Genomic DNA, 21,671 nt, shown 5'->3' with positions numbered 1-21,671 from the left:
TATTTTACAGTGTGTAGCGTATGCTGCTACACCGATAATGATATTGGCAGAAATGAAATCTTGCCACGTTGATTTTACCGAATTGTGTGTACGACGAGAGCGCATACACGGTGCGCGCAACGTTGAGAAGAAGAAAGTGACGGAGAGACCGTGTGGCTATAACGTCTCCACGGTGCCGCGAGAACGATGTATATTAATTTGGGAGAGTTGCAGGGTAATTGATGTTCCTATTTCTTACCATAGTTGTGGAACGTTCACGCGATCTGTGTGTACAGTCTACAGAAGACGTCGGCCGCGCTTTCGCTCGTTGTGTATTATGGACGGAAGAGCACTTAGCGTAATCGCTATAGCCATCGATTCGATGTGTTCTGTCAGCTTGTCGAAATAAGGAAGGCAGCGATATATATAGTCGCTGCTTCAAAAATTTGGGTCATTTAAGAATCTATCTCTAATACCGAACACTTTCTGAAAATTAGTATGAATTTTCTTATGCAACCGATATATATCAATTGTAGTAACTGCACATTCTTTACACCGAAAAAATTATATTCTCGTAAGTAGAAGATTTTATACTTAAAAAATCTTCTTAAAGATTTTGGATGATATTCTTCTGAAATTAAAAATATATATTCTTTATTTAAGAATATAGTATTTTTCGATAGTGAGATATATGTTTTTCTATAGAGGCTTTTTATATTCTAATCAGTATATAATCAGTATATTCTTATCAATATTACTATTTAGAAGATTTTCCTCTTAAAATAGAAACTCTTCTTGGCGCCTATTTTAGTATAAAATATACTTAAAGTAAGTGGGATATCTCCTCAAAACAAGAATACAATTTTTTCGGTGGCAGATATGCACCGTTACCTTCCATATGTTATTGATTGAACCGATATAAATACAGCAATAATACACCGAAAAAATAATATTCTTGTAAGTAGAAGATTTTATACTTAAAAAATCTTNTTAAAGATTTTAGATGATATTCTTCTGAAATTAAGAATATATTTTTAATTTAAGAATATAATCTTTTTCGATAGTGAGATATATATGTTTTTCAATAGAGGCTTTTTATATTCTAATCAGTATATATATTCTTATCAATATTACTATTTAGAAGATTTTCCTTTTAAAATAAGAAACTTTTCTTGGCGTCTATTTTAGTATAAAATATACTTAAAGTAAGTAGGATATCTCTCCTCAAAATAAGAATACAATTTTTTTGATGTACGTGTACATACAATACAATATATTTAATAATTACATGATATAAAACAAAAGTTTATACATATTTCAATATTGCGGAAATCAATGACTTTCGCGATACAAATAATAATTTCTGTAATGGCTCTCGGATTTCTATGAAATTATCCGAGAATTCTCGGTAGCAAAGTGCACCAGCAGCGTATACCTTGTTCCGTTCCGAGAGTGATCGCAAAGCCGGTTTCTCGGAAAAAAAAAACCGCAATCGTTCACTTTCATTAGATCCGACCGAGGTGTATTCCCTCTCTCGGTATCATCAATGAAGAGATGAGGCGAATGGGGATGAGTGATTCTCTCGCGTCGCCACCAGGCATCACGTCGAAGGTATGACACGATGTTGTTATTTCTTGCGAAGCATCGATTCATCTCTTCGTGAGGATCATAGCGCTCAAGCACGAGGCACGTGCCTAGACATTCGGTTCGTATATAATCGTCGCGGCATTTTCTGCCGTGTGTTCACCCGATTGTTGCGACGAAAACGAATTGTGATACGTATCTTGTGATTATGTGCCAAATTTTTACATTATTTTGCAACCGCATACGTAGTTCATTATCAATGCTGCTATATATTTCTTGACGTGATCACAAGCGAATTCCACACGCTGTTCAGCTGACCGTCTTAAAAACTTTCGAAGGGGAAAGTTTATTTTCACGAAGCTATTTTCACACTCGCGCAGAGATCCGGCCTAAGTGTTTATAGGTGCGTTACATATATTTCTTTCGTTATCCGTCGTAACTCGCGTGCTGCTCATATTTAATCAGTTTTATTTCTGGTATTACGTAAAATTTGAGAGAGAGAACGGATACCATATCATTTCTCGTTACGCGTATACGTGGAATGTACGTATTAATTATATTGTGGACAATTACGAAACGTTTCTCTACTGGTCGAATTATTCGCAAGATGATCGCAGACAAATTGCTCGAGTTAACAAAGAAAGTATATTTTCTAGTAAAAATAAAAAAAAAAGTTAAAAATGACTAATCAAAAAAAGAGATTCTAAATCTGATAAACATTCTGCGTTAATCAAATCAAATAAAATAATAATCGAGAAGAAAAAATAATAAATTGATTGAAATAATAAATTAAAAAAAAAAAAAAAATGAATTGAAAAAATAAATTGGTTCTGCGTATTTTCGTCGAGCGTGTCTCGATCAAAAGTCACGATCGCTTGCGTCAACGTTATTATCGTTAGACTTCGTGTAACTTTGGACATAAATTTAAACCGAGGTAGGTGAAGCTTGTGTGTCAGCCCGTCGTCTAATGTTGAAATCTCACAAGAAAACGTTTTGCGTGACTCGCCTAGCTGACACAAGTGTCAACGGTCCGTTATACGAGCAGCGTGTGTAATTTTGTGAGCCACGCGTGATTCAGCAACATTATGAATTTCGAAGCAATAGCAAGTTGTCGAATCGGTGCCGTTATCGCCGATAGGCGATATTTTACCTTTAGTGTAAACAAGACCAATCAGGATCATTCCGAAAACACGTAAGATTGCGATAATTAGCAAAGTCTTGATAAACGCTTTTTACGGAACGATTATATTACGACAAAGTCGTACGTGTTACGTCGCGCAAATGTCGCATCTTCGTCAATATATCAGATCGTTGTATGACACGCCAGCACGGGCGCCTCTTTGCACGCGAGAAGGTCAACGCACATGAAGTAACGTTGTGTCCACCTTGCACCAAGGTGTGTATTATGACGCGATTGTCTGGCGCCACGCCAAAGTATAACTCGTTCCAACTTATTCCGTAATCGCAAACACACGGTGTTTATACTAATGCGCGGCGCCCTTCGATTACAAGTGGATGCGCGCGTCTGTGAATCTTTTTTATCTTGCAAATCGCAGTACGTGATAGGAGAGAAAAAAGAGAGTATTTGTTATGCGCCCCCTGCACGGCTCTTGAAACACGCAACGCCAAAAGTAACGCAAGCGAGATTTATGCGTGACGTGTTAAAGGAACGAGATAACAAAATAATGCTGCGAAAAAATAAATATAGGACACACGCAAAGTTGCAGATTATATAATACGCAAATAATTGCAATAGATAAAAAAAAAAGTGTCTACGTACATAGCGTACAGTCTCGTTTCTTGTCGCTCGTTGCGAAAGATACAGGAAGCAGAATGGCACTTAGAAATTGCGGGGCCAAGCAAGGTCACACGCGCATTAACGAGAGTTTAGAATACTTCGTAATTCGCGTAACACACGCGCGACTTTTGCGCGTCGAACCGGATGCTGAAAACTTGCGGAGAGATAGAAAAATATGGCGCCGCCGCGGCTCGCTCACCTTGAGGTTGCTTTCCGAAGAACGAAAGTAGAACTCCTTTGTTCGATGCAACAAGTCTCTCTCTCTCTCTCTTTCTCTCTTTCTTTTTCTTTCTTTTTCTCTCGCGATTCCGACGATATTTTAAGAATTATTGTCAAATTGTCATTGTGTGTGACGAAATTCTGAGAAAAAACCGCGGGCCAACCGCGTGCGCAATAAAGGTGTGGGAATGTACGATTTTGGCAACCCCCTTCCCCCCTCTCTCCCGAAAACAGAAAATAAAAGTCAGAAATGCTGCGCGATGCAAAAATTTATCCGGTGAGAAATCCAGCTGGTCTCTTTTTACTCGTGATTCGCATTTCGCAATTATTTGGAGACCGAAGAGAAAGAAAGAGAGATAAGATCGCGATCGCACGCAGCCATTTCTTTCACCACGTAACTTTGGTTGCCGTTACATCAGGGGCGTCTTGTTCATCTATCTCATAAAATCATTGCGACAGAAATTAAGTTTTATCCTTGAACGAAAACTTGTGTGTAAATCTTCAAGAATGGGAAGTATTGTTTAAAACTAAATGCCGTATTCACAAATAATAGTTGTTTTGCAATATAAGTCTCTCACACGCTTGCGCGTAAAAATCTTTAAGAGTTAAAAGTAGTTTAGTTTTTTTTTTTTTATGTAATTACTTCATTCAAAGAATATAAAAAAAATCAAAAAGTTTTGTTATGTCGGAAGTTTATGCGTTTTTGTAAATAAAAATATCGAATACAGAATGTATAGTATTGGTCTCATTTTTATTCCACTCGAATTACAATAATCTTACACAAATAATAATCTAATAACAATACGCTTGTTCGGTTTACATCAGTTCTCGCGAGACACTGTCTATAAAATATCTTTGCAACGGTACTTCAAATAGCAAGAACCTTAAAGGCGAGCTATATTTTTTGGACTAAACAAAAATATGTGGATGTTCACTAAAGGGAGAGATTATATTTTTTTTATTTACACTTTTTTTTACACAAAACGGAGTGTTTATATACAGCTCCTATACTACTATCATCTAATTTTTATTACTTATTACGTGGTGATACTTTGATGAATTGTGATAATGTGTAACACACAACTTTCGATGATTGTTATAAAAGATGATCGTAAAAATAATATAATGATACGTTGAATTCCTTAAACATAATACATATTTGCACAGTAAAAACACTCGTGAAAATAAAAAAAAAAAATTGTGATTGAAGAAACGTGTGACCATGAGCTCAGCGCATCCCTCTGGCATCTATTTTACAGTATCTTTAGAAAACATTTTTTATTTATCTTATTTTATATTGTAAAGTGTTTCGAGTTTTATATACAAAAATACAATAAAGCTAAAATTCCACTTTAGTCCATGCGTGTATAATAAATTAATCTTTATCAGAGAATTTTTTCTTATACATAATTTTATTGTTGCTCTTTATCACAGTTTTGGTCGATTCGGAATTGAACGATGCGTATAACAGATGAGATCCGTCGCTTTACGTTTGGAAAATATCATTTGTAATTGTTAATTAAGTAAACCAGAATATATATATCATTAGTGTAAAAAGAACTCGTATCACACGGACGAAATGGAATTTTCGTGATTTGGGGTTTTTTTTTTGAGGGTTTAATTACCAATTCTCGTAGTTCTCGATCCCTAACTACAATGGACGGTCCATTCGAGACGATTGTCAATTACAGAGCCGCCCACCTCGAGCGGGCCGCGTCGCGATCACGACGAGCTAAAAATTAGTCGTCGAGATGTTCCATTCAGGAATAGAATAGAAGACCAACACGCAACCGAGACGCAGATGAGATTGGAATCAATCATGATACATTTTTGTTATATGTATATCAAAACCGTAATCTCTAAAAAGTAACACAATTTAATAAATCTTTGCTTCAGTACGCGTTAGAAGTTAAATGTTTATCGAGTGATTCGAAAAATTTTTGTTTTAGTCGTAACAATTGATCCCAAACTCTCCTAGCGTCCGGCAGAGGCAAGACTAGATAGCCTAGTAATAGCCGAAGCTGATGTCGTGAAGCGGCGGCGCCACTCCTTGTGGTAGAGCGTAGTCCCTGGCGAGCTGATCTAGGATGCCGCCACCGCTGCGAGGTTGCGGCTGAGAACGGCGTTCCTGAGACGGCGCCGGACTGAACTGAGCCGGTCCCTGATTGTAAAGTTGCGAGGCCGGCGCGGGTTCATCGTAAACCGGTCTCTGCTGAAGTATCGGGGACTGTTGAGGTGCCGGGGCAGCGGCAGCGTTTGGAGTGAAAATAGGCGGTTTTGGAAGAGCAGGTCTGCTCGGAGCTACCTGAGCGGGCGCGTACACAGCTTGCGTGTGCGTCTGCTGAGGTGGCTGATAAGCTGGACGAGCTGGTTGTTGTTGCTGTCGCTGATACTCTTCGTAAGCTTGCTGCTCGATAGCCTCCTTGCTGGTGGTCTCGTCAATCAGAGTCGGCGGAGCGACTGTGATACCTTCGCCGGCTGGCTGGAAGCCATACTGATTCGCTCCGTACTCGACTATCCGAACCTTGCCGGTATCGTCGACAAAACCGTACTTGCCTTTCACGTCGCCGGTCGGCAACTTGGTTTCGATCTTGAACGAACCGTCCGCGCCCTCGAAACCGTATGTGTACGAACCGTCTTCGTTGTGACGATTGATCTGCTTTAAGATTGCGACTGGCGTTGGCTTTGGAGCCGCCGCCTGACGATCCGGCACATCGTTTGGCGCGTAGCTACGTTGAGTCGGCTGACTTGGCCGTTGAGAGTCGTACTGGGCGTAGTCGTCGACGTAATTGCTGCCGGGTTGCTGGTACTGCGCCGATACCGCCAGCAGCGCGGTAAGCAGCGTTGCTACCTGAAACACGGAAGTGTGTCAATTTCTGTGGCGCCTCTGGCAAATCAATTATCGATTATTCAAACGTGTTCGAAATATACGCTAGAAGAGATATTTGAAGAAAAAAAAAACAATATAATATAAATATAACTAATAAATATGAATTTTAATATTCTTTTAATTTCTTGACATAAAACTGAGACAAATTATCGGAATTGCTCTAAGTGGTAGTTAGACTAAGCAACAATTGAATGTTTTACAGCTTCTCTTTAGTGACGCTAGATTTATTAACTTTTTTGTGTCACGGGCGACTGCAACAATTCCCGTTAGAGTTTTTTACATACATACAAAAGAGAACGTCAAGGCTCATTGTAAGTTAGTAAATTTCCTGGGCGCGAAATGTCCCGAAGCGCGGGGTGTGTCAGTTATAAACCGTTACCTTCTCTCTCACCTCCACCGGCTCTTTCCTCCAAATGTAGACTTTGTCAAACGTAAGGTCGCGCGTAAACTTAAACTATTTCTCAGTGCGGAAAACCTTAACCACCAGACGCGCGGCGATGGTGGTTACGACACACGATCGGGAATTAACCGCATGCCGGATTCCGCGATCATTGCAACAGAGAATTGCATGCAAACGGATCTTGAGTTACATATACACGCGGATATAAGAGATATAAATCATGCGTGTTATCAATTACGATCGCCCACGCGTGACCGTGCACGATCCTCGGTTTCCATTCCTGTGCGCGATAATAAGCGCGTGGTGATTTAAAAAAAAATCTATCACAAGAATAATTAATTCAATTTAACATATAGTATATATGCTTCCGGTAATGATTCTGATTGAGCGAGCGTGAAATGCCGAAAAGAGGTGGAATCAAATTCAACGTATAAGCGACTTTGAATTGGCTGTTAATGAACTTTCTATCTCTCTTGGAAGAGTTATATATATATATATATATGCGTTTTTACTTGTCGTTAGTAATTTATCTTTTGTCAATCTTTACAAAAAACTTTTTATAAAAGGAAGGTCAAAGGGCCAATAAGAGCCTAAACACGGATGTTAGTGTGTGAAAAAAATATTAAGGATTTATTGTAAATATCGTTTAAAAAACGTAAAAACTTTTTACCTGCGTAATCACACTAGTATCTTCATATTCTGTCAATTTACGATTTTCTTTATATATTTTTTTACGTATCTTACGTTCTCCATTTATTCCTAACAAATTTCACCGTGCAAATAAATGCTTCTTTATTTAATTTTGTGCAAAAAAAAAGAATAAAATTATTTCGAGGACAAAATAATTTTTATATTTCGGAAAAACGAACGTACGAGATTAGTTTGCGCCTTGTATGGTACGCAGCAATAAGGTTAATTAACTTAACCACGGTTTAACCGAGACTGGTGTAATAATAATCGGTTTCGAGAACCATACATACTCTCGCCAAGCATATAGCACGCGATTTCGCGCGCGCGCGCGAACATAATAACAAATTATATAATCGTCTTTCCTCGATCGTGGGCGAATGCGCGATGTAAAAAAATTAATGCGACCAGCGCGTTTAATAGGTGAAACCTTAGTTACAATTTTTCAACAACGTGAAAGAAAGTAGGAAACGAGATCACGGGAGTTACACAACTTGGCGCATTATAATGTGCGATCGTTTTTTTTTTACTTCTTTACGGTGGATTTAACAACGATTTCGACGATCGGTAATTAGAGTCGTAATTCTCAAATAAAGAAAAAAATAAAAACAAAATGAAATGAATCGAGGCAAAACCTCGGAAAATTAACTGCGATAAACTGATTATAAAAACATCCGTAAAATCTCGATTTTGAAAATTGATCAGATTTGAACAGCGTTTTTTTAACAGACGTAGAACTCTTGATGTAATTCTTCCAACAAACTGCGACACAAATTTTTTTATCGCGACAAATAGATTTGTATTGTTTCAACTTTTGCTGCCGACGTTCATAAGAAATAAAACTCAAGAAGTTTATAAATCTTTTCTGAATTAATAGAACCATATATATATAGTTGATAAAAGCGTCTCTCTCTCTCGTATTCACAATACGAATATGCACTGGTCACAGCCACAATCACATCACACGCGTTCTCGCGCTTACGTTTGCAAAGTTGTTTTTTTTTTTTTTTTTGGCAAAGATTCACAAGATGAGCGAGAACTATCCTCTGACGCGAGAACAATGAACGAAGGATAAATAATGACGCACTCAAATACGTACCGTCGCGAGGTTGTGCATCGTGTTTTTTTTTTTTTTTTTTGGCGATTGGTGGTTGTGTTAGTGTGTGTGAATGTAAGTAGACACAGCGAGGCTAGAGTACCAGCGATTGCTCGAACTGAGGCCCTCATATACCTTACTGAGGCCCTCTCCCCGCTCCCGTACTCTGCACTCCTGTTTGCTCCGGGGGACTTTCACTATCTATTCGACTCCCGTATGTACGTACGCGCGCGCGATCGCCTTGTGTCTCTCGGTTCTACACAGCACCTTATATCCCCTAAATATTCCTCACCAGTCCTGTCCCGGTTTCTCGGGAATCTGGAAAATCACGCTGGTTCAATCGAATCAGTCAGATTGATTTCGTCGAATTAAGAATATCGTCGCTTTTGAAAGAATAACGTGTTTTGTAATCTTCTATCGCACGCTTATTGCAACATTGTGCAAATGCCGAAATTGTCGGGACGCAAACAATAATAATTTTCTTTCGCGGCTAATACGAAACGCGGCGTCGTCTTTTCTAGTTGATAAACAGACTCGAATTTCAATATAGAAATTGGCAGCCGGTCGTATGTAACCCGTCTCGACGAAAAAAAAAAAAAAAATGAGATAGGTTTTGTGAAACTGGTGTGCCGAGTTTTCTAAGGTGGGATATTATGTAAAACTGTGGTGATACAGATTGAGGCTACAAAAGAGAAATTGCACAAGAGAGAGAGAGAGAGAGAGAGAGAGAAGCCAACGGTTCAAAATAATTTGAACGAGCGCACTCGTTCTTATCAGAGTGATTACCCCGTTTCCCCTCCCGATTGCAGAATAATCTACTAAAAAAGAATACTATTTTATCTGCGCTACTATCGTTCAGTCTTTTTTTTTTTTTTTTTTTTTGCAATCGAGATATTTTAAATCCAGTATTAGATCACTAACTTGACGGGTTCTGCAACTCTCATGTCACGCATGCAAGTCACACACTTTCGTTTATATACACCCAAAAATCAATCCGCTATCATGTTGTATATTAAGTCGAAGCAAATTATTTTACTTACGCTTGTTAAAATATTCGATATATCACAGCGCTTTAACAAAATTACAAATGTTACGTTTATTACATTAAAAATTATTAATTAATTAATAATTTTAATTATTACATTAAAAGGAAATTCATCAGAGCAAGAATTACATTATTACTGTCGCAAGACGTTAATGTTCCATGTGATTATTACGTGACGCGTACCCGATGATCAGCCATTAAAAATTAATAAGCATTAATAAAATTCCTTACTTGCTATATGTTATTGAAAGCATTTTCTGCAAGCGCCTAAATTATACAAGACCGTTCATCGAAAGATCAAACGCAATCGACCGCGATTCGAAGTATCGAGGGCTTACGTAATATTGATCTCAACAATGTCTTGTCCCGCGACACTCATTCTTGCTCTTGTTCAAGTAGATATATAATATAGTATCTCTCGAAAAAGAGAAAGTGTATTATATCGTTCCGTTTTGTGTTTATATACATATATATGTATGTATGATTTACCGTCTCTCCCTCATCTCTCTTGCCAAATTTTCTCTCAAAAATCAAATTAGCACGTAACAGAGATAGAAATTTAGAAAAGAATACTCTTTCGTAAATAATTAACGTTTTTTTTGTAAAATAATTGCATGTTATTTTAAATGACATTTTTCTCGTTAATATTAAACGCGGTGAAAGTTGAACGAGAGATGCGTGTAATATATGATACTTGTATCATTTTGGAATGAATAATTAAATAGAACACATAACGAAACATATTTGTTTCCAGTTTATAAAAAAGAGAAAAGAAAACATAAGTAGAGATTTGGAGAATCGTTCAAAAGACATTTGGTTATCGTTAAAAATCAATTTCTGAGAATGCAGAGATAGATAGATAGATAGATATTCGCTTTTATTTATAGTTCGCTCTGGGATATAGTATCCCCTCAAGCGCAAAGGACAGCAAAGAAATACACAGTGAACAAAAAATAAAAATAAAAATAGTAACAATACTGATTATAATATGTAAAATAGAAATAAAAATAAAAATAAAACTAAAAATAAAAAAAAAATTAAAAATAATGAAATAACAATAAAAAATATAATGACTGAAAGATAAAGAAGAACGATAATAAAAATAATAAAAGCAAAACCAACAGCAGAGGAGAGAGAGAGAGAGAGAGAGAGAGAAAGAGAGCGGCATATTGGGCGCCTTAAAATATAACAGCGTGAACTCCTGTTCGTCTCCTTGAAACTGACTGAAGCAAGGTTGAGCAGCGATTCGGTAATAAAATGGAGTACGCGGCCTTTGCAAAAGCCGGTACGATATCACTCGCATGGTGTTTTCTCCGAGGATTTGCGAAAGGCGTTGCTGCGGATCGCGTTAGGTTCCGCCTATGAAATTATCCGGTGGATCGACATTTTGCAACTTTCTATCTGCATGGTAGACAACTGACATAGTAGCTAACCAATCGCGACCGATTTATTTCTTTCTCTCGATTCGTTGGCCAATTTTCCTTACCAATTAATATCGATAACGTGTCGACACTCGTAGCTATATTTGTCGACATTTCATTATGTTGTTTTAGAGTGAAGAAAAAGAGATAAAAAAAAAAAACATTTTTTTATTTCTGATGTCTGTGAATGTAACTGTGTCCTCGAGGATGCCTATGAGACGATTATGTGGCGTGGGTTAACGATGTTCTCCACGGGGCGTGTACCCTATGATTAAGATCCGCGCTAATTGCTCGGAAGCGACCCAGATTATGTTCACTGTTTCATTGTTTCATCAAAGATCTGTCTGGTGCAGCGTGCACTTGCAATGCCGCTCGGTGAAAGGAAGAGCGGTCAAATTTTCGCTTAACCATCAAAAGAGACAAGGTGATTCTTACACCGAAAAAATTATATTCTTGTAAGTAGAAGATTTTATACTTAAAAAATCTTCTTAAAGATTTTAGATGATATTTTTCTGACATTAAGAATATGTTCTTTATTTAAGAATATAGTTGTTTTTGATAGTGAGATATATATGTTTTTCTATAGAGGCTTTTTATATTCTTATCAGTATATATTCTTATCAATATTACTATTTAGAGGATTTTCCTCTTAAAATAGGAAACTCTTCTTGGCGCCTATTTTAGTATAAAATATACTTAAAGTAAGTGGGATATCCTCAAAACAAGAAAACAATTTTTTCGGTGTACGTGTATATATATATATATATACACTGAAAAAATTATATTTTTATAAGTAGAAGATTTTATACTTAAAAAATCTTCTTAAAGATTTTAGATGTGATATTCTTCTGAAATTAAGAATATATTTTTAATTTAAGAATATAGTCTTTTTCGATAGTGAGATATATATGTTTTTCTATAGAGGCTTTTTATATTCTAATCAGTATATATTCTTATCAATATTACTATTTAGAGGATTTTCCTCTTAAAATAAGAAACTCTTCTTGGCGCCTATTTTAGTATAAAATATACTTAAAGTAAGTGGGATATCCTCAAAACAAGAATACCATTTTTTCGGTGTAATCTTTCAATACCGAATAGCGCTCAATCGCCAAGTTTTTCTCCAATCGCAGGAACAATGTTTTATTTCAATTTAATCGATAGTATTATATGTATATTAGCGATTATGTATGCAAAAACAAATATCTTTGTATTTTGTTGTAAAGTATGCAAGGTCTTTTACGTACGACAATCGATTTGCTTGGCCTTTCACGAGTCATTCTCTTCGGAAAACCATCGCGCCCCGTCAGCCCTGACATTTACCAATATAGATCATCTCAGATCGAATTAGTTCCTCGATATGCGCTTGTAGGACGTCCAGCAATCCTGTTTTTTCTCTTTTGCATATTGAACACCGCGTGTTTCCTCTATTTTTATTATGTAACTTCTATCAAGTTGCGGCGTTGCTGCAACGATTTACAGCAACAAGCATTCTTTCTTTCTAATCTAATAATCTAATAATAAAACATCTATTATCAAGTTTGTTGGAAACGTCTTCGATTACCGAGTTCGATTACAACTTTCTCAAATTTTTAGAAAATTGTCGACTTTCTAAAAAAAAAAAACCCAAATTTCTGTTTTTGCCGAAATGTCGAGAATTGTGACTTAATGTTAAAACGCTTTCTATTTTTGTGCGCAACAATCGGACCGATTGCCAAGCGCCTAACGACAACTCGATCGCGCTGCTCACGTTTAAACTGGAACTCCAATGCAAAAACTCGATTCGGTGTGGTCGGTAAAGAGAAGGGTGATATGTGATTAGCGCTTTGATTATATATCTGAAACGCAAAAGTCGTTCTATATAGTCGTCATGACACGTGCGCCGTGTGTTCGGAGAAAGACCAATATGGATACGTGCAATTTTATTACGTACACAAGTTCATCTTTACATATTAGTCACATTATTTACATAAATTTTCATAGAACTTATTAAAATAGAATATTCAATGTGTATTCTAATTGAGATAAGTTTAAAAACCCTTTTTAAAAACTATCTTTATCATGTTAATTACGTTTTATGTATTCTTTACTGTGAGAAACAAGCGTAAAAATTAAAGACGGTGTTCTTTTCTACATTGCGTTTCACACACAATCGTAAATTTATAATAAATTTATTGAAACCCATGTGTCTGTGAAGTTTTAATTTCACGCATAAATCCAGTTGGTATCGCTTATTTACATATAACAACATGCGGAGATGTTAATTGTTTCTAATTTCTCGCGTGATTTATAAAATAAAGTTTAGCGCACACATACATCGAAATATATATACGTATATATAAAGGTTAAAAAAATATGTACAGATAAATAAAGGTTAAAAATATCTACAGATGGAAAGATAGATCAAAACTTTGTATCGAAAAAACATAATTATTGTGATACAATATTATATCATGTTCTATAATGAGAGAGATACAAATGTTTTTTTTTTTTTTTTTTTTTTATCATTTTAGCGAATCGAACCGTTTGATAATTACGTGGTTGCGACAAAAAGAGGAAAGTTTATACGTGTTCATTACGCCGGCAAAGGAAAGCAAGTTTCTGTACCGACATCTGGCTCACCAGACCGTCGCACCACGCCTTGCATCAGAATGTCTCGAGAGTGAACGCGGAATCGCAGCGCGTGCATGCGCGTATCGCATCGCACAATAAAATGCATATCAAAAACAAGGAAATAAAGCTCTTCGGCTGTTACAAGAGTCAACAAGTCATTACGGCATAATGCTCGTGCTTTCTTTTCAAGGAGGGTCTCGCGCCGTTGATCAGTATCATCATTATGCGTCATCCGTATACATTTGTATGATGCAAGATGTTACTTTTGATATCATGATCTGACGTTGCATATTATTATACGCAAATTACTGCAAATTGATTTTATTTTTTTTTTTTTACATGTCAGTGCATATACAGGGTGTCCCAGAATTGGTGTAACATCTCTCGTGAACAAATAGAAGGAGTGAAACTGAGTCAAAAAGTTTTACACCATTTTGCTAGATTCGCAATAGTTACCGAGATCTTAATTAACAAAGATCAGCGAATAAGCATGCATCGGGCTGTTACTTACTCGCTTAAGACAGCCCAGTGCGCGCTTCGCGCGCTTACGGTGTTACCCGTAGGAGCATATGGGAGGAGCTAATATAACAGCATATACTATGACATATACATATTAAAATGTAATTGTGCGAAGCGCGCCGGACTGTCCTTTAAGACAGCCCGATGCACGCTTATTCGCTGATCTTTGTTAATTAAGATCTCGGTAACTATTGCGAATCTAGCAAAATGGTATAGGACTTATCGACTCAGTTTTATTTCTTCTACCTGTCTACGAGAGATGTTACACCAATTCTGGGACACCCTGTATATTTGTAATTTACTACTTGTTCTGTTGTTATTATTTTTTTTTTTTTTTTATCACACACAGTATTATTTTTGGTAATTAGAATATAATCTCTCTTCTAGAATTATATTGTCTGTACGCGCTGTTTACACTGAAAATTTGGAAGCTATCGGGACCCAAGGAGAGATAACTTACACGTACGCTCGATTGGGCAGTAGACCGATCGTATACGTAGCGAGATTGAGTAGATCACATTTGTGAAAGGTGGACTTGGGCGGTGGTCCGGCAGCACTCTCTACGTATCACGTATGCGCAACGTGTGTACCTTCATGCGTGTGCAGTTTCGGATCCCAGAAGTTGAAACGCGATAGTGTGTGACGCGAGAGTTCCAGCAGTTCCTGTTATACCTACGTACGACATTCACGAGATACAGTTGTCGTCATTGAATATGTAACAGCACACAACAATAGTATAATACATATATTTTTTATGTGTGTCGTTTTATTATAAATATATATCGCGTGACACATATAGAATATAGATCACATTTACACATCTCTTTTTTTTGTATTGCAACAAACATAAAGCGCGTTTTTATGTCATTCTTGTGAAACAACGTTGTAGCATTAAAATCTAAATTCTCTATACCTGTATATAGTAATAATAATTTTAGAGAAACATCGGGTGTAAATATTTACTAACATTTAAGACACAAAAATCATCCGATAACAAATTCAGTCTGTAGCAATTTATGGAGATGCAGAGTTTTGCTATTCGTAAAACACTGAAAATGAACGCAGCTACTTGCGAGTGATTTTTTTTTTTCAGATATTACATAACGTGTGCGACAAGATTGCGAATAAAATTCTTGGGTGTGTCATATATAGCTTGACGGCGTTCCTTGTGCGCGAGAGAAAAAAATGCGTTTGTGTCGCCGTTAAGTAGAGATCCGGATCTCCATTTTGCGATACAATTCGGCATGCGCGCAATTGCGATCTGCTGTCAAATATTTGCATTGAGCTTGCAAGAGGTGTTTATATATCAAGTAACATTATCGAATCAAATTATGATAACGACATGTTGTTCAGCTCGACAAAGCGAGTATATTGATCTCTCGCAGTTATTCTACTTTTTAAGTGTAACCCACGATCATAATTTTAGATCTTCTTAACTGTGGACGCCACATATATTAATTCTAGACAATACACCGAAAAAATTATATTCTCGTAAGTGGAAAATTTTATACTTAAAAAATCTTGTTAAAGATTTTAGATGATATTCTTCCAAAATTAAGAATATATTCTTTATTTAAGAATATAGTTATAGTTATAGTCTTTTTCGATAGTGAGATATATATGTTTTTCTATAGAGGCTTTTTATATTCTAATCAGTATATATTCTTATCAATATTACTATTTAGAGAATTTTCCTCTTAAAATAAGGAACTCTTCTTGGCGCCTATTTTAGTATAAAATATACTTAAAGTAAGTGGGATATCTCTCTTTCCTCAAAACAAGAATACAATTTTTTTTTGTGGCAGATATGCACCGTTACCTTCCATATGTTATTGATTGGACCGATATGAATACAGCAAGAATACACCGAAAAAATTATATTCTTGTAAGTAGAAGATTTTATACTTAAAAAATCTTCTTAAAGATTTTAGATGATATTCTTCTGAAATTAAGAATATATTCTTTATTTAAGAATATAGTCTTTTTCGATAGTAAGATATATATGTTTTTCTATAGAAGCTTTTTATATTCTAATCAGTATATATTCTTATCAATATTATTATTTAGAGGATTTTCCTCTCAAAATAAGAAACTCTTCTTGGCGCCTATTTTAGTATAAAATATACTTAAAGTAAGTGGGATATCCTCAAAACAAGAATACAATTTTTTCGGTGTACGTGTTATTACATAAAGAGTGAAAGAAATACATGCGCGCAAGAAATAAAGAAATTGTGGAAGAAGTACATTTTGTTTCAATAATATGAGGTAGAAGAAGCCTTAAAAGCGAAACACGCAGAGGAACGTAAAACATTTTTTTGTCATCGAGAATCTTGCGAAGAAAAGAAAAATGCGATCTCAATTATCTCCTCTCGAGCACTATGCAGTAATATGTGTAAACGTATTACATAATACGAAACATTATTTTGACATTGACATTAATGCCGTCGTGAAAATAATTAAGTAAATGTTTGCAACACTCACGCAACTCGGAAATGTCAAAATCGTCTATAAATAACGACATATATATATACACGCAAAATAATTAAAATCTCTTTTTTTTTTTGTTTCTTCTATCGTTTGTAATTAACCGTGTAGGACGCCACTCCGGCATTGACGTCGAGATTGGTTGCGGCGTGTCCTTGAGGACCGGCCGGAATCGCAGGCGAGGGATATGCGGACTTTATTAGCTGCCGGCCTTGATATTGCTGTTGGTACTGCGATCGGTATTGCGGCTCATATTCCGGCTGAAATCGCGGACTTACCGGCTGATAAGTGACAGGTGAATTATGTCTGAAAAATCGTGAAGAATTGGGTTAATCGACTCGATTACGTTCTCCGAAGCGCGGCGCTATGACCGATTCTCAACTCAAGTCAAGTTGAGCAAGTCACGATCTCTCCGCTTTCGAGTGATTCGCTTGACATTTTAGTCAGCTGGTTTATCTCGCTTGCATTCTCTCCGCAGAAGAATCGATTTTCTCGCGCGCGCGCTTCAATCGAGTGAAAATTTAAAAACATTTGGTAATCTATCGAGAGATATTAAAAAAACCTCGAACCGATATTTGAATAATAATTTCTTACCGCAAAAGAGTTTTAGAAATACGTTTCTTATGCGAGAAAGTTAAATTATTCAGTTATCGACTCGAACTTATTAAGAAAATATTATAATTACAAATGAAAATTGATAATTTCTACAGATTGTATACATGTTCATCGATACCTTACCTCGGTTGGTTATAAACAATCGGCGTTGGCGCCGGCGCGATCTGCTGCGGTGAATTGTAGGCGACAGGTTGTCGTCCGTGTTTGGCCAACGATTCGTAACGTTCTCCGTTTGTGTAACGCGGATCGGTATGATAAATCGATGGATCCTCGCGATACTGTCCGTCGTCCTCGAGCTCATTCGCGCCGGCTATGCTGTTACCGGTCAAGGTTGGCGGGGGCACGTTTATCCCAGGACCGACTGGTTCGAAGCCACGCCTGGACGCGCCGTATTCGATCTCGCGCACGTTGCCGGTGTCGTCCACAAAACCGTACTTGCCGTAAACCTCACCGTTCGGATACTTGGATTCGATCTTGTACGAACCGTCCGCCGCTTCATAACCGTAACTGTAACTTCCGTCCTCATTATGTCTGTCGAAAAATAAAACAACTATTATATTAGGTCTACCGGAAAGTTCTGTCCGTTTTTTTGGAATAAAACAAAATACAAATTTTTCTTACCGTCAATAAACTTGATTAAATAATATAATTGCCATTATTATTAATGATTTCTTGCCAGCGTGAGGGCAATTTGTTTTATCCCATTTTTGAAAAATTAAGAAAAATTTGTATTTTATGTTTTATTCCAAAAACGGACAGAACTTTCCGGTAGACCTGATATTAACTTTAAAAAGCAATCTTCCTTATGTCTATTTGTTAGACAAAATAAATTTAGACACAATAGATAATTGCATAATTTATAAAAATAGTATTGTCATTTGTTCATGAAAGATGAAAGAAATGACACGTGTAGTTTAATCGATAAAAAAAATTTTAGTCGTAACTGTAAAATCGTAAGTAAATCCAGTTACAGATTAGTTTTAGCTCACGTTAAAACCAGAATGCTAGTCTGTAATTGACTACCGATTTACTTACGATCTTGCGATAAAAACTAAAAACTTTTGTCACGTGCCTGAACGTAAAAGATATTCAAAGATATGTTGGATTATTGTTTTTTTTTTTTTTTTTTTTATGCAATTACGTAAAGTTTCTTACGCACTTACTTGTTGATCTGTTTCAAAATAGGCACTGGTGTGGTCACAGGATACGGTTGATTGTGTTGAGTGACCGCAAGGCCGCAGCAAAATAAGACACACACCATCTGGTGTGACAAAAATAATTTAAATATAAAAACATTGGCATTTAGATCACTTTCTATTTGGTCTCGTACGCGTATTCAAGGAAATTTCAGATGTTCAGAATAGCGCGACGATTATTACACGCTGTCTTTTGCTGTTGTCGAGAGTAACAGTAATTTTCCGGGTATTTCCGTTTTTCTAACGAGCACAAAACTACGTGGAAAGTTTATACGTCGTTTGGTGCGTCGTTTAACTCGATTTCTTCGAGAAAACAAAAATGCAAATGTTGCTTTGTTCTTGCGTATCCGTAACGTGACGAAGTGTGCTGGAATGTAACCAAGCGTTTCTTCAGTTTCAAATAGTTAATACTTTATTTGAGAAATGTTCTGTACAAAGTTTACGATAATATCAGTTTTACACACACCTAAATATATATAGCGTTATAAATATTGTATCTGAAATTAAAAAGTTAATACAATTTTTAACGCTAATTTTATTTGTCAAAATTCTACACATGTATATAATATTAATTTTTTACATGTATATAATATTGTATACTAATTAAATATTTCTACATTGCTATTGTGTATCAAAAAATTAAAAGAATTAAAAGAATTAGAGTTTCTAAGAATTAGATTTTTTAATTAAAAGAATTAAAAGAATTAGAGTTTGTCGCGGAACTGTTATTACGTCGGTGCTTCTTTATCGCGAATGAATGAATGAAGCGAAACAGAGAGAAAAAATGATAAAGGTAATGATACTCACGGGAAGACGCATGTCTGCGGTTGTTGATGAGGCAGAAGTGATTGTGTTACAGGATCGCGGTATACCGCGAGCGACTCTACTTATATAGGTCCCCTTCGGGAGCGGCGGGGACCCGCCCATGGACCTCCGCCTCAACCTCAGCAGCAATCTAGGTACACACCATATAAAGAGACTGAAATTTTCTCTGCTACATCTTTCAGATTCTTTTAATTTGTATTTACAATACAATCTCGATCAAATTCAAACGCGTCGTGTAATAGGCGGAACACCGGTAGCAACGGCAAAATCACCGATTACATCTCACATTTAATATATACGGATTGTTCTCATACTGAAATGCAAATGATGTGAGTTAATGTACAAAATTATTCGAAGAACACCCCCCGTCCGTCTTATTTATACATTTGGAGGATAAAAACCAGTTTTTGCCCGTCCTTTCAAAATGATGTAACAAAAAACAACGAATAGAGTTGTTATGTCTGCATTTTTTTAAAAACTTGTATTTTTTTCTACTTTCTCATCTTAAGATTCTTTAAATTAAAATTGACTAAAAAAAAGGCAAAAGAGAAAAAAACAGCTGTAACTTAATAATTTTGTGTAAATTAAAGAAAAGAACGAAGCTCCAAATATTTAAAAAAACCAGATGAGAGGCAGTTGAAGCAAAACACGGGTGTCGTTGTGTAAGCAGATGATCTGGTTTTTTTAATAATTTTGTGTTGTTATTTTTAGTCTAAAGATATGAATTGAGAAAATTGCGCCGCATTACCTTGTAGAATGCGATCGACGACAAGTAATTCCTCGACATTGCTTAACCGACTGGCAGACATGCAAGTATAACACGGCTTTAATCGAGACAAAAGTCCTTGACCACGTGAAGCACCCTTGATTTTCAGAAACGTAATATCAAATTTTTATATACAAATTTTTTATATTCAATTATATTATGTATTTATTAAACTGAGCGAGAATATCTTCTTTCTGAAGTACGAGAGACGGAAAATAAGATTGTGTGCAATATATATATCACAATTCAACATTTTGGTTTAAACAATTCCGCAAACAACGAGCGTCAGTTATGTAATTATACGAATCGTCAGGTTAACTTTCTCGATCATATAAGAGAACTTCTTGACATTTAGCTTGGCAGTAATAAGGGTGATATGGAATAACGCGGCTCGCAACATAGTGAAGCCCACCGCTTTTTCCGCGTCTTGCAAAGAGTCTTTACCCGTGAGAATCGCGGACGATGTGGAAATAACAATGTTGATTCTCACAATGAATCTATCGCGTCGTTAATTAATTTTTAATATCAATAAACGATATATAAATCCAATAAATCTTTCAATAAAAATTACTTAAGTTTTTTATTGAAACCGTAACGTCTCTTGCTTTTGCTCTCTTTTTCTTTTTATCTCAATTTTTGAAAAACATTATCCATATTACTTTTTGCAAAATTTGTTTGCGTTGTCAAAACAACAAGATTGTTGCGAAGTGGTGTTACAGTTCTCGCCAACCATCACGGTGAAAGTATGCAAGGACGGCGATCTGGAATTTACATTCGGGCAATGACAAACAAAGCGGGAGGAGAAATTCCGCGACAATTGAGTGACGTGAGTCGTAACGAGAGAGTTTATTGCGCCTGTCCCCCCATTGATCGCATGTCACACTCGTTATCTTTATGCAACTTTGTGTCGTAAGGTGTAATTCTTACGCGACAACTCTCGCGACGTGAGTGACCACGTCGATGAAGACAATGAACATCCGCTTTCCGACGAAATCCGACGCGGCAATTTTGCGTAAAGACCGCGTGAGCAATTTTAATTCCGCCCAGCTATCCGCTCACAACATCGATTGATTGCGCACACAACTATTTTATAATAGATTGCGTTAATGCGATTTTTATATCATTTTTACTGCTTGTTTAATGTTTTCATATAAAAGTTTGAAATTATTATTTGCACCGTACGCAATTTGTTTAACAATTAATTTTATTTTGGAGACAAGAATACAGTTTTTTGTTAATTATACGTACATATGCGCTCGCATACACACACGCACATACACACACACACACATATGGACATAAGTACAGAATAGAACCATTTGGCACGATTGAAGTTTATTCTCATACCGTAAGATGCCGACACCGAAACGTTCAAGCTAGCTCGAACGAATGTGTGAAAAGTGGCGAAAAGAAACGCCTAACTTCAAGCTTTCATCTCGATTTTGCTGCAAAAGATTATCAATCGGTAGGCTCGCTTGATGTGATATTTCTATTGTTTTATTTCATAAGAAAAAACAGAATAAAATAAATGTGT

At 36.3% G+C, this 21,671-nt stretch overlaps 2 protein-coding genes across 2 annotated transcripts; both read right to left on the bottom strand.

Annotated features, from left to right (window-relative positions):
- Positions 1-4,924: 4,924 nt before the first annotated feature.
- LOC109856346 (DNA translocase FtsK-like) lies at positions 4,925-8,766 on the bottom strand. Its single transcript, XM_020431489.1, has 2 exons — positions 8,657-8,766; positions 4,925-6,431 (listed from the first exon to the last, which is right to left on the bottom strand). The coding sequence occupies exons 1-2, from the start codon at positions 8,672-8,674 to the stop codon at positions 5,586-5,588; spliced, it is 864 nt and encodes a 287-aa protein (XP_020287078.1). The 5' UTR covers positions 8,675-8,766; the 3' UTR covers positions 4,925-5,585.
- A 7,710-nt stretch (positions 8,767-16,476) lies between these two features.
- On the bottom strand, positions 16,477-19,446 carry LOC109856336. Its single transcript, XM_020431475.1, has 4 exons — positions 19,354-19,446; positions 18,514-18,611; positions 17,474-17,881; positions 16,477-17,041 (listed from the first exon to the last, which is right to left on the bottom strand). The coding sequence occupies exons 1-4, from the start codon at positions 19,363-19,365 to the stop codon at positions 16,822-16,824; spliced, it is 738 nt and encodes a 245-aa protein (XP_020287064.1). The 5' UTR covers positions 19,366-19,446; the 3' UTR covers positions 16,477-16,821.
- Positions 19,447-21,671: the final 2,225 nt, after the last annotated feature.

The sequence above is a fragment of the Pseudomyrmex gracilis genome, unplaced genomic scaffold, assembly GCF_002006095.1.
Source record: "Pseudomyrmex gracilis isolate BER0280 unplaced genomic scaffold, ASM200609v1 scaffold_115, whole genome shotgun sequence".
NCBI lineage: Eukaryota > Metazoa > Arthropoda > Insecta > Hymenoptera > Formicidae > Pseudomyrmex > Pseudomyrmex gracilis.
The sequence above is the reverse complement of the archived record's forward strand: the minus strand, read 5'-3'. Positions and strand labels throughout refer to the sequence as shown.